We start from the raw sequence: 14091 nt of genomic DNA, 5'->3' as shown, positions 1-14091 counted from the left end.
AAATGTGATCAGAAGTGTGATTTGTGCTGCTGGTGAACAGATGCCAATCTGTGCTGCGCAGGGGTAGTGCACTCAGGGATTTAAGGCCATCTTGGAGTTGCCAGCTTTTTCTCCTGTGAAAGAGGTCTACTGTACTTTGTGGTTGCCCACCACAGCCCTCAGGCTACCACAGCAGCTGTTCCAACTCCTTGAGACCGAGGAACCCAAAGACATCTTGCCTTCTTAGCAAAATCGCCTATCACAATGGTAATCCAATTTTTTGGTTGTTACTCTCTCCTCTGCTAGAATGCCACCTTCCTGAGGGCACAAGCCATGTCCGCCCTGGTGTTCACAGTCCTCCCAGGTCCCAGAACCGAGTCTGACCCTCTGGTGTGGCCAGCAAGAGCTCAGGCATCAGAACCAGGTCCCAGCTCTGTCTCCACCATTACCTCACAGAGAAACCTGGAGCAAGCCTCTCTCTTCTCCAAGCCATGGCTTTCTCAGTGGAGAGTGGCTGCCAGTGACTGGCACATAGTAAATGCTCAATAAATGGTAGCCATAATGACAAGATTGATTATGGAAGGCACTTGATAAACACTAGTTGAATGGAGGAATTTTGGTCACCCAAGTCCAGAAAGCTGCCTTACATCAGGGCTCTTGAGTCCCATAGCTGGCCCTCCTGGGACACTTTCTCCAGCCATCGTTTTCAGGGCTGAGGGTCATCTCACCTTCAGGAAGAACCACACCTCCAAGCCAACTTGCCTGTCAAGTCCCAGGGCTCGGGTCCGAGACACGTGGGGAGCGGGGATGACCCAGGGAGGCCCCACAAAAAGGCCTTCTCACAAGTACTTGAGACCCATGTCAGATGACCCAAAGTTTCTGAGACAAACCTTACTTACTTAAGCTACATGCTTCTCCATATAGGCGATGTATTCAATATGTAAATAAACTGTCAGCTAACTGCGGACCTCTGTAAGCCTTTCCATGGCCATGAATTCACAGACTTAAAAATGGGCTAGATTAAGACAATTTAAGAAGCACATCATCCTAAGGCAATGGATGGAATTTATTCAGACTCTGATTCTAACCAACTGCAAAAGGCATCTTTGAAGCATTTGGGAAAATTAACTATGGAGAGTGCATTAAAAAAAAAAAAAAAATGGAGAGTGCATTAGATGCTATTAATGAAGTGTGTTAATGTTGCCAGTGGGATAACAGCATTGTTGTGGAAAGAAAGAAAGCAATCTGCACGAGAACCTTCCTGTGAAGGAAGAAGCTGAGAGTGTGTTTGACAGGGCAAGCAGCAGGAAAGAGAACACCCAAGGGAGACTGGCAAGAGGTCTTAGAGGAAGGGCCATCCAGGGCAGGCCGGCTACAGAAGGCTTTGAACTTCCTGATTTGGGCAAGGTGAGTCTCCAGCTGCAGAGCAGAGAGCGCCCAACCACCACGGGAGCTTCAGTCTCTTTCCCTGAATTTCAGCTTCCAGGGGGCTGTGCCGTGGCTTTCGAACACTGGGTTCTAGGAAATTTCTGAACCGGCCAGAGCCACCTGCATACCCAGAAACCCATTTCAGAGGAAAACACATCAGTGGATTCCATCCCCAGGCGCTGAGAATGGACCAATGAACAGGGTGGGACTTGAGAAGGCTGGAGGGAGGAGGCTGCAAGGCAGGCTGTGATTGGTCCCTGAACAACCAATCAAGAAAGTGTTAACCACTGAGCCAATAGGAAGGAAGCTGAAGCCGGGGCAGCCCCAAAGCCAGAGGATGGAGAGGGGTGGACGTGGGAAGGGGTGGTGTTGCAAACAGCTGGGGAGGCAGTGTGATTACCTTCAGCGTTCTGGAAAGTTCTGCCTATTAACTTGGGCTTTCTGAACTGGGTGGTGGAGGTGTTGACTTATAGACTGGAACTTGCAGCCACGCCTAGTTTAAACTTTTCATCCCTCTTCCTAATGGCTTCCTGACAGCTGACTTATGTGCCTTCGGTTCAGAGCCAAGGCAGCACCTATAGAAGGGCTAAGGACAGAGATTCCGGATCTAGTTCCTTTCTCAGCACTGCCACTTACTGCTGTGTGGCTTTGGCCCGGGGTTGCCAGATAAAATACAGGAGAGTTGAATCTGAATTTCAGACAAATAAGGAATGTTTTAGTGTATGTATGTCCTAAGCAATACGTGGGGTATGTTTATGCTAAAAAGTCATTCCTTCTTTACCAGGGATTCAAATTTAACTGGGTGTCCTGTATTTTCATTAAATCTGGCAGCCCTACTAACTCTAGCTAGGCAAATATTTCAACTTCTGTGTACTTTAGCACCTCATCTGTAAAACAGGGTTGGAATTGTTGTTAGCTGCTGTCAAGTCAGCCCCCAACTCATGGTGTCCCCATGCACAACAGAATGAAAGGCTGCCTGGTCCTGTGTCATCCCCATGGTTGGTTGGGGATCAGACCGTCTCAGCCTGGAAGCTCTGCCGAAACCTGTTCAGCATCCCAACAACAGGCAAGACTCCACGGACAAGTGGATGGTGGCTGTGCTTGAGGTACACTGTCTGGAAATCGAACCCAGGTCTCCCACGTGGAAGACAAGGATTCTGCCACTGAACCAGCAGTGTTTCATGGGAATTATATTAGTACTTAACTAACTGGGCTATGAGGAGGACTAAGTTAGTCCCTGTAAAGCACTGAGCATGACACCTGGCATGCAGTCAGCCTGCTATCAGCTTGGCCACTGTTATTAATAACCGTGACTGCCTGGATAGTTATATGCACGGTTGTCCCTCCTGCCGAACAGCAGAGTGAGCCTTCTTTATAGCACCTCTGTCCCACCTCTCAGGACCTGCCCAAGGACACCCTCAATCAATATTTAAAGAATGGATGACTCCCCCCCCCACCCCCGGCTTAGGCTAGTCGGAAGAGAGCAGGCATGACACCTGGGGCCCTACCTGGTCAATGTATTTCTTCCACACGGGTTCTGTATTGTTGGCGACAAACTCGTTCCAGCCATGGACCAGTCTGCGCTGTGTCACCGAGAACTCTGACAGCCCGCTCTCCAAGTCTACCTAGGGGAGACGGTCAAGAACAAACTCACCGATGGGCTCTGTGAGGACTGAGGAGCTCAGGGCACAGAATCCCCGCCCTAGAACCAGCTTCTCTGATGATGGGGAGTATGCGCTTGTCCACAAAGGAGAGGAGATTGATTCACAGACTGCACTGGAGCTCCTGGCTGATGCAAACAGTTAAGTGCTTGACTGCTAACCGAAAGGTTGGCAATTCAAGTCCACCCAGAGGCACCTCAGAAGAAAGGCCTGGTGATCTACTTCCAAAAAATCAGCCATTGAGAACCCTGTGGAGCACAGTTCGGCTCTGACACACATAGGGTCGCCATGAGCCAGAATCAACTCTATGGCAGCGAAAAAACAAAATAACAAAAAACTGCCCTAAAGTTACAGCACAATGAATATCTTTGGCCTAAATTTCAACAAGTGGAATTATAGTATGGAATTCCAGAAATACAGAAAGACTTATATTTTTTCTTTAAAAAGATAGGCCTGTCCTTAGAAACAATAACAGCTAAAACTATTATACCACCGCTGTCGAGTCAATTCCGCCTCATAGTGACCCTACAGGACAGAGTAGAACTGCCCGATAGAGTTTCCAAGGAGCGTCTGGCGGATTTGAACTGCCGACCTCTTGGTTAGCCGCCATAGCAGTTAACCACTGCGCCACGAGGGTTTCCAAAAAAACGATTATATCATGCATATATCGTGCCAGACGTGGCTCCACGCTCTTTGCGTATATCTACTCGCTAAATATAACTAATTTAAGAGTCAAGCATAGTGTAAGGGAGCGCTGTTGTTCTGATCTCAGCAAAGGTATTCTTGTTTCTAAGAACTCGACAAGGAGAAAGCTCTACTCGGAGGTGCACGCATGCAGGGGGTGACGGGAGCTGATTCCTATCTAGATTCTTTGGAATAGAGAAAGAAAATCAAGCTCATTCACAGAGAAAATACCAAGGCAGAGAAAAACATATTTCCTCCTCTCCAGATACAAGCAGGACCTGAATTTAAATAGACTTCTGGATTATTCTCAAGGCTGGTGTGAAGCATTACCTTCTAACTTCCTTGAAGTTGTGACACAGGCCCCTTTCTTGGCAGATTTTTATTTGTTTTCCAAAAGTGTGGTGGGTTATGACTACACACACACACAGGCACACACCCATTATGTTTGCTCAGTTTTCTAAGTAAAGAAAATTAAAAACATGAAAACAAGCAGTGCCCTTCTGCCTCAGCCTGGGCTGAGTGGGGGTGTTACTTGTCTTGCACAGAAAAGAATTCAAATCCATTTGAGAAACTCGTGGAAGTTTGGTTGAAGTAACTGGCCACACCATGGATTATAAAAGACAAGAGATGGAATAAAGGATGGGGCAGAGTTTGAGCTTTGATGACAAAATACTTGGATTCAACACAAGGCTGTGCTACTTCCTAACTGTCGACCTGGGCAAATTATTTCATTCCCTGTGCCTCCATTTATTCATCTGCAGATGGGAGGATTAAGGTAACAATGTGTGGAGTGTTTGGAAGGAGAAAGTTGGGAAGAATCACTACTGACAACCACAACGATGATACGGTCAACACTGATAGTATTTTCTAATGATGCTAATAAAAACGTTTTACAACATAGAATTTCAAGGCAGTTTTGGGGCCATTTTGTGTTGCTCTCTTTTTAATCTAAACACCTTATCATAATCAACCTTAGATGCAAATTCAATTCTTACGTAAAATGCTTTGGCCAAGTCTTCTTTGTCGCATTTGCATGCTTCCTTGGGTGGCAGAGGTACCACTGTCCTCTCTTTTTCGATGGCTTTCAACTCGTATTGTTCATCAGTCTGTGAGAAAAAACCAGGACTATGGTTAGGCAGATTAGAATTTTGCCTCGATGTGGCTTTTCAAATTCTTACATATAGAAAGTGTGCATATCATAAGCATACAGCTCTCGTTTTCACAAGCTAACACATACCCAGCTTCCATATCAAGAGACAGATGTTGCCAGCTCCCAGGAGATTCCTTGTGCCCATCCAGCCTACCCACCCCAAGAAGGATAACCACTATCATGCCCTTTATCACCTTAGGTGAGTATTGCTCAGGTTTGAATGTCATATATATGGTGGTGGTGGTGTTAGGTGCCGTCAAGTTGACCCCGACTCCTAGCAATCCCATGTGACAGGGTAGAACTGCCCCATAATGTTTACATAATCTTTACAGGAGCAGATTGCCAAGTCTTGCCTCTGTGGAGTCACAGGGTGGGTTCGAACCACCAACCTTTCAGTTAGCTGCTGAGCACTTAACCATTGTATCACCAAGGCTCCTTATATAAATGGTAATGTACAACATAAACTCTTGCATCTGGTTTCTTTTGCCCAATATTGTTGGTGCAATTCATGCATGACATTACATGTAGCAATGGTTTGCTCATTTTCATGACTGCAGGGCATTCAATTAGATGAATGTATCACAATGTATTTATCTACTCTACTGTTGATGGACATTTGGGCTGTTCCCAGGTGTTGGCATTACTAACACATCTGTTTTCATGCAAATTTAAACAGAATTGGAACTTGCAAAGCTGACAGAGCAGAGTGACAAGTTACATATTCAGAACAAGGAGCCTTGAATGTCCAAGATTCTCAGTAAGTATATCCCATACGTTAGAGAGCACCTCCTACTAATGATAGGTGGCATCACAGCCTGGTTCTATGAGACCTGTTAAATAACCCAAGGAAAGAGGGAACACAGTCAAGTTCTGGGGGGTGTGAGTGAGCGTTCTGTGTTGAGATCCACAGGTCTGGGGAGAAGCCATAAGAAACACTGGCGGGGTTGGGAGGACAGATACTACAGAGGAGACTCAGAATCAGGAAAGTGCTAGGTATTTTTGCAACATCGTTCCTAGTATTCTGATACCCAGGACATGATAATCATCTTTTCCTTTTCAATCAGATTGTCGGGGACTGGAAAGAGGAAGGCGAGAGTGACGTGTTGACTGACTTCTTCCTGCAGCAGCGGGAATAGAGACTGCAAATTCCTCTTTCCCTTTCTGCACCCTTTTTCCTCCCTCAATATGCAAATGATCCCCCAGATGCCTAGTTTTCTTAGAAAAGCTATGCTAACCACCTCCTTTTCCAGGAATTGTTTTGGACCTATGCTGACATCCAGGAAGCACAATAACAATTACACGGACCATTCAACAGGTTCCTCTGGTTGCTGTGAGCTTTCCTTACGTCAACACTGCGTTCTTTATTGTGCAAGAATCACTGTTGATCTTGAAACGTGTATTTCAAAATGAGAGAATTTTTTCCCACCCTCAAGATCTGGTTCGGTTGTACCAAATAAAGTGTTCAATTCTTGCCCACACCACAATGGGAGACTGTCCTGGGGGCCTAAGGACCAGCTCCCACCCCCTAGTATTCTTGGTCTTGCTATGTCTTTCCTGCCAAGACCACACCAAATCCATTTTTCATACAGCAGCCTGAGTGACTCTAAGACATAAATCCAATCATCTCTCTCTCTCACACACACACACACACACACACACAGAAAGACACACGAGTCCTGGTTGAGCCTAGGAATAATTCCTATGACCAGCAATTCCACTCCTACGTACACAACCAAGAGTATGGAAAGCAGGACCTCAGACAGATACTCATACACCAATGTTCACTACAACATTATTCAGAATAACCAAAAGGTAGAAGCAACCCAGTGTCCATCAAGAGATGAATGGATATACAAAATGTGGTATATACAATACAACGGAGTATATTATTCAGCCATAAAGAGAAATGAAGTCCTGATACATGCCACTACATGGATGAATGAACCTTGAAAAACATGCTGCTGAGTGAAATAAGCCAGACACAAAAGGACATGTATTGTATGTTCCCACTTCTGTGAAATATCTAGAATTGGCAAATGCACACAGAGGAAAGTTTCTTAGCAGTTACCAAGGGCGGGGGCAGATGGGTGGGGAGTTATTGCTAAAGGGGTGCTGAGTTTCTGTGTGGGGGGACGAAAACTTTTTGAAAATAGTGATGATGGTTGTAAAACATGGTGAATATAATTAATGTCGCTAAATGGAATGGTTAAAATGGCAAATTTTTTGTTATATATATTTTACCAGAATAAAATTTTTTTTAATGAACAATTCCTTAATCTCAAATATCCAGTTCATGCTCAGACTTCCAGTTGTCTCAAACATTTAACTTTAACCGCTCGTTTGATCAGGATCCAAATAAAGTTTATGCAGTTGTGGTTAGCGGACTTTTTTTGTTTTTGTTTTAGCTGATGTTTTCTTAAGTCTCTTTATCTATAGGTTCCTCCCCCATGCTTCCCCTACCCCGGAATTTATTCGTTGAAGAAAATCTCATTCTTTTGAGTGTTTACTTTGTTACACGTTTATGGAGTAGGGAATTTATAGCAGTATATGTAAGCTTTAGTTTATAAAACACTAATGTCTTGGGGATCTATGTCAACGTTGTTCTCCTGGTAGGAAGGCATGATCAGAAATCATGAAAGACCAACAGGACTGGCTGATGGAACTGACCCCACCATGCCGCCCATGCCCCTGTCACCATCCTAATCCAAGCTGTCACCAGAACCACAGCCCTGCCTTACAGTGGTTTTGTAAATTTAGAGCCCCTCGGTGGCACAGATGGTTAAATGCTCAACTACTAGCCAAAAGATTGGTGGTTTGAACCCACCCAGAGGCACTGAGGAAGACAGGCCTGGCAATCTGCTTCTGAAAACCCTATAAAAGCAGTTCTACTCTGCACAAGTGGGGTTGCCATCAGTCGAAAAGGACTCAGTGGCAACTAACAATAACCAACAACAACTGTAAATTTGATACCACTTGTTCACACTGTCCTCTGGAATTACAGATGTGAGATCAAATCCCTCCATCTCCCTCAAATTCTTCTCTCGCCATCCCTGAACCATTGTGACTTATCTGACAGCAGGCTGTCCTGAGCATATCACTTCCCTGCTGACCTGATTTCCCCTCTCCATCTCTTCCTCTTCTCCCACTTCTGTTCCTTGTCTGTCTGTCCCTCTCCTCTTCTCTCTGGATGGAGCGAGTACTTCCCCATCGGCAGTTTTCTCTCCTGGCTTCCAGCCACAAGCCCTGGAGAGCTCTCTCATTCCCCTACCCCCCGCACCAGGCCTCTGGCCCTTAGAAAGTCCAGGAACCTTCACCTGACGTAGCTCTGCCTCCCCAGAGCAGACACCTCTCTCCAGTACCATCTTATCACCTTTCTCAAGAAGCCCTCTCTGCCTGGGGCCACCTGCTTATGGCTCACTCCCCAGCCAGGCGAGGCCGATTTCTCCTAGCCCCAGGCTCCCCTCCCTGGGTCCCCACCACATCTTTAGGCAGCCTGTCTGGCCTCACTCCCAGAACCTGCCCTTCTCCAGAACAGCAGCACTCCGGGGCACTGGCCAGGTACCAGGACAGAAAATCGCCAAGAAAATGGTACAACCCTTGGCCCGCCTTCTGGAGCCCACAGCTGGCCCCAGCTGGGCATATTAAAATTGTACTGGCTGGCAAGGTGAGCCCTGGGTTCTAATCCTAGCTCCTCCTTGATGGAGGTGCCACATGGTGCTTCTGAAATCCAGTCCATGTCCTGGCCCTGACCCAACTGGACTGTGTGACCTTAGGTGAGACAGCTGCCCTTTCTGAGCTTCAATTTTCTTCTTTGAAAAGAAAAAAGAGGTGAGGCGCTGGGGGGACAATAGCTTTGCCTCCAAGGTTGCCACAGGATTACACGAGATAAAGTATGTCAGCACAATAACAGCAGCTAGCTTTAAGTGCCTATCATACCTGTCCTACACCTGCCACTCACCTAATAGTAAAGAGCTGAAGTGTATATGGTGTTTTGATGGTGAGGCTGTGTGCCAGCGCTTATATAACCTCTGAACTTCCAGATACGCACTGTAAAACCGGGACGATAATTTATGTGTCACACAGTCATTTTGAAGATTAAAAAAAACACCTCTGTAAATGCACTTGGCCATGAGATGAACTTAATGAATGTTCCGGAAGGGATCAGCAGCCTAAAGAGCCTAGCCGACCTGAGGATGGCTCCTCTCTGCGACCCTGTCCTGTTGGGGACCCATACCACCTAAGCTTCTCTGAGAGGTGGCATTTCCACAGTGGGTCTAGAAGACGTGTAAACACTTCACAGTGTGCTCTCAGTGAATGTTGCGACCGCAGGGAGGAAAACTGTGAACCCTATAAAAAACCACCGTCCTCGATTTGTGTTTGACACTACTCTCAAATAATTTCTCTGTATTTAAAACAAAAAAGGATCACAGGAACCCACAACCCCTGTCCTGTGTGGGTCAGTACTAGCAGGAGCCCCACCCTTTCACATGTAGTCCCAGTCCTCGTCTGTCCACCCCACCACCTGGGGAGCCAGCCATGTGGCTGGAGAAGGCCTGCATGGTTAAGGGGAGGGGTCAGAACATGGCAGGGTGCAGGCAGCAAACGCCTCAGGGCCGGGGAAAGGCCCGCCGAGAGCCAAGGGAGCCTGGGGGGCACTGACAGAGGGGACTTACACACCCAACACATTGTATCCTATGACCATGGGGGCAGCCTGGAGCCCACAGAGTGAGAAGACCTTGCCTCTGACTTTACTCTGTAAGGAAAAACCATTTACACAGTGTTGTTATTGTTAGCTGCTATTGAGCTGGCTCTGACTTATGGTGACCCCATGTACAACAGAACAAAATGTTGCCTGGTTCTGTGCCATCTTCATGATTGTTGGTATGCTTGAGTCTACTGTTATGACTGACTATATTTACATACTACATACTAGGAAACGCTGGGGGGCGTAGTGGTTAAGAGCTACGGCTACTAATGAAAAGGTTGGCAGTTTGAACCCACTAAGCTATCCTTGGAAACACTATGGGGCAGTTCTACTGTCCTATATGGACGCTATGAATTGGAATCGACTCGACAGTAATGGTAATGGTAGTACTATGCTTAGGAGCCCTGGTAGCACAATGGTTAATTGCTCAGCTGCTAAACAAAAGATTGGTGGTTCAAACCCACCAACTGACCCCATGGGAGAAAAGACCTGGTAATCTGCTCTTGTAAAGATTACAGTCTAGGAAACCATACAAGGCAATTCTACTCTGTCATATAGGGTCACTATGAGCTGAAATCTACTCAACGGCACACAACAAAGGTTACTATACTTACACACCTGCTGTCATTTACACACTACCAGGTACACACCTGGGAGCCCTGGTGGCACAATGGTTAAGAGGTATGGCTGCTAACCAAAAGTTCAGCAGTTCAAATCCACCAGCCACTCCTTGGAAACCCTATGGGACAGTTCTACTCTATCTTATCGGGTTGCTATGAGTCAGAATCAACTCGAAGGCAACAGGTTTGGTTTTGGTTTTGGTTAGGTACATATCCAAAAGAAGTGAAAACAGATTCTCAAACAAATACATGCCCACACATGTTCCTTATAGCACTTTCCACAATAGCCAAAAGGAGGAAACAACCCAAATATCCCATCGATGGATGAATGGATAAACAACACATGGTCTAGCCACACAATGGAATATCACTCAGCCATAAAAAGCAATGAAGTTCTGACACATGCTATGACATGGACGGACCTTGAGAACATAATGCTGAGTAAAGGAAGGCAGACACAAAAGGACAGACACACATTGTATGATTCCATTTATACGAAAGTCCAGAATAGGTAAATTCGTAGAGATAGAAAGCAGATTAGCGGTTGCCAGGGGCTAGGGATGGGAAAAGGGGGAGATACTGCTAGTGGGCATTGGGGCTCCTTTTGGAATGATGAAAATGTCTTGGAACTAGATAGAGGTGGTGGTCGTACATTGTGAGTGAACTAAATGCCACAGAATTGTTCGCTTTAAAATTGCTAATTTACGTTATGAAAATTTCAACTCTATAAAATAAAAAAATAATTTAAAAGATAAAGCTACTTACAAGCCATAGACAGGAACTTCCTCCAGACCTTTGAACTAGCCCATATCCCCACTCACTCCCTCCTGGGTCCCACCTGCATCAGGTCTCAGGTCTCCCCCGCCCCTCTCCCCCCCTTTCCCCTTCCCTCCCATAACCTCCCCAGGCAGCTTTCCAACAACCAGAGACCTGTCTTCGCTGTCTCTCCCCACTGGCTCCCCCCATAAACATTTCAATGCAGGTTTCTGCAGAAACCATAACCTCCTCTCTGGCCTTTGCTTTGGAAATACACCCTTTCACTCCTCTCATGCACCAAAATCGAGCTTGCAAAGAACTCATCTACACTTGCTGCCTCCACTTCCTCACCTCATGCACCAAAATCGAGCTTGCAAAGAACTCATCTACACTTGCTGCCTCCACTTCCTCACCTCAAACCACTTTCACCAGGCCTCCATGACTCTCCTGCATTCTAGGCAGCTGGGACATACCCCTGGACCCAAAATATCATGAGCGAGGGCTCACCCCATTCCACTCCAACATCTCCATTCTTGGAATGCAGAACCCTCAGGTTTGCGACTGAACAGATGGTCCCGGCCACCCTTGTGCTGCACCTGGTGGCTTCTTCCAGGAGGCTCACGTTTGCCCCTCTTTCTCCCTAAAAGCACCCAGGGGAGGGGGCATACAGTCATGCCCACAGTCCTATAATCATATGGCACTTAACAGAATTACCATTTTGTTGAAAATGGAATCTCCCACCCTGTTGCAAGAAGATACAAAGACTGGTACACCCACTCCACCTCCATATAGACACACACACACACACTCTCTCTCTCCGTGTTTTCTCTCCAAACAGGCCCATGTTGTAGCTGTTTGCTGCTGTTGAGTCGACCCCTCCACTTATGGAGACCCCACACACAACAAAATAAAATGCTGCAGGTCCTGCACCAACCCCATGATCGGTAGCAGATTGGACCTTGGTGATCCATAGGGTTTTTATTGGCTGATTTTTGGAAGTAGATTGTCAGGCCTTTCCTCCTAGTTCTTTTTAGCCTGGAAGCTCCACTGAAATCTGTGCAGCATCCTAACAACATGCAAGCCTTCACTGAGACATGGGTGGTAGCTGCACGTAAGGTGCATTGGTCAGGAATTGAACCCGAGTCTCCCACATAGAAGGTTAGAATTCTACCACTAAACTACCACTGCCCTCTAGATAGGCCCATAACGGCTGGTTATCAGCACGTTGATATGACCAAGAATGGCCCATCTAGAAGCCGATATACTTAAAAACTGGAAACAAACATTGATCCAATTAAATCTACCGTGCTAAACCTCTCCTGTGGAACATCGCACAGCCATGACACAGGAGGTGGTGGAACACCAGTGAGGAGGCTGTCTGGCCAAAGACATCAAGCCTGATTCTGATCAGGCCTCTAGTCTAGCTCACGCTGCACAGCCAGTATAGAGGAAATACAGGAGACAGCAGAACATGCTCAATGATACCACTGGGATGCAACTCACAGGACTGTGGGCAACCACAGCACAAACCACCAGCTTCTCCAACACGAACTGCAAAGACTACAAAAGGAGGGGTGTCTAGATGTAGAGGCAGAAGAGGATCTCAACCAAATGCATCTAGGGTCCTGATTTGAACAAATTGTGAAACCGTATTTACGAGACCATCAAGGAAAACTGAATATTGACTGCGTATTTGATAGTCCTTGATTCTTGTTGGTATTTTAACATGTGATGATGGTAACTGTGACTGTATTTTTTAAGAGCCCATATTTTTACAGATATATATAGAAATAGTTACAGATGAAGTTATATGAAGTCTGAGATTTGTGCAGAAATAATCCAAGAGTAGGTTGGGGTACAGATGAACCAAGACTAGCCATCTCTTTGTAACCTGGTGACAGTCGGTGATGGAGCCACGTGGGTCCATGACACTATGCTGTCTACTCTTGTAAATGACTGAAACTCTCCATAAAACAAAGTTAAAAAGAAAAGGAGAGCTACAGGTGTCGACTGAGGGAGATGGCTTTGATATGTCACCAAAGAAAAAAGGAATTTGCAGAATTATCTTTATAGTATAATCCCACTTTTGTAAAAGAAAAGACACACATAGAAACTTAGCCACATGCATGTGTATGTGTACAAGTGTGTGCATGAATCGTTTGCATGCGTGCACATGTACATGCATTTGTATACTCACTGCATGTGTGTGCGCGTGTGTGTGTATTTATGCATGTGTTTCATCCACTGCACGTGTGCACATGAATATGGGTGTGTATGCATTGTGTGTTCACATGCACATGCATATGTGCATGTGTGTGCACACACATTTGTGTGACCACAGGAGAAAGAGTAGGAAGATAACAGTAGCTGCCTCCCAGTGGTGGACTGAAGGACAAGAGGGGTTGCCAGCTCGTTTCTAGCTTGTAGACATCTGTATGGTTTGAATCACCAGCGTGTTCCTGTAGGAAAAAGGGCGGCACATCCTGCTTAAAGTCAGACACCCTCTGGAGCCCCCCTGCTTCTCACTTCCTGTCAATCCTGATTCGGGCAAAGCCAACCCTCCCTTCTCCCCTGTGACCCCAGAGACTGTTTGCCCATGGCCAATAGTCCTGCTACTGGTACATCTGGGCTGGCGATGGTGAGCAGGGTTTCTTAAGCCACTAGGAAATTGCCTTGCACCTAAGGCTGATTTAGAGTATTTTCATCAAGCAAAGACAGCTAGGGGCTGATGTTTACTTTGGTGGTGGCTCCCGTGGGAACCACACAAAGCAAATGCGGCCCTCACTGAAAGACAGGTTGAAGAAATGGGCCATGAGCCCACTGCAGGCCACACGAGCATGTCAGTACCTGTGGGTGAACCAGCCTCACCTGAACCAAACCCCAAGCTTTACTTGCCTTCCTGTCCAGCGCGGGGGCCAATTCCATTCAAACACTGAGCTAGACCCTAAGGATCTCTTCCTTGTCACAAGGGATTATGTAACATTTATTTCTCCAACATATGTTTGTCCTTGTGCCTCAGTTTCCTCATCTGGTAAGAGGGGATTATACTAGTGTGGACAACATAGAGTTGCTATGGAATAAAAGGAAATGATGTCAAAGATATACAAC

At 46.3% G+C, this 14091-nt stretch overlaps 1 protein-coding gene across 1 annotated transcript in view; it reads right to left on the bottom strand.

Moving 5' to 3' along the window:
* ATP2C2 (ATPase secretory pathway Ca2+ transporting 2) overlaps positions 1 to 14091 on the bottom strand; it is a 78173-nt gene that overhangs the window by 48171 nt on the left and 15911 nt on the right. The window contains exons 2-3 of the mRNA XM_049864230.1: positions 4748 to 4858; positions 2916 to 3032 (exon numbers count right to left, since the gene is read on the bottom strand). Coding sequence (XP_049720187.1) covers positions 2916 to 3032; positions 4748 to 4858 — 228 coding nt within the window. The remainder of the gene's footprint in view (positions 1 to 2915; positions 3033 to 4747; positions 4859 to 14091) is intronic.

Source organism: Elephas maximus, chromosome 21 (genome assembly GCF_024166365.1).
Source record: "Elephas maximus indicus isolate mEleMax1 chromosome 21, mEleMax1 primary haplotype, whole genome shotgun sequence".
Classification (NCBI taxonomy): Eukaryota; Metazoa; Chordata; class Mammalia; order Proboscidea; family Elephantidae; genus Elephas; species Elephas maximus.
Note: the sequence above shows the minus strand (reverse complement) of the source record. Positions and strands in the feature narration are given on the sequence as shown.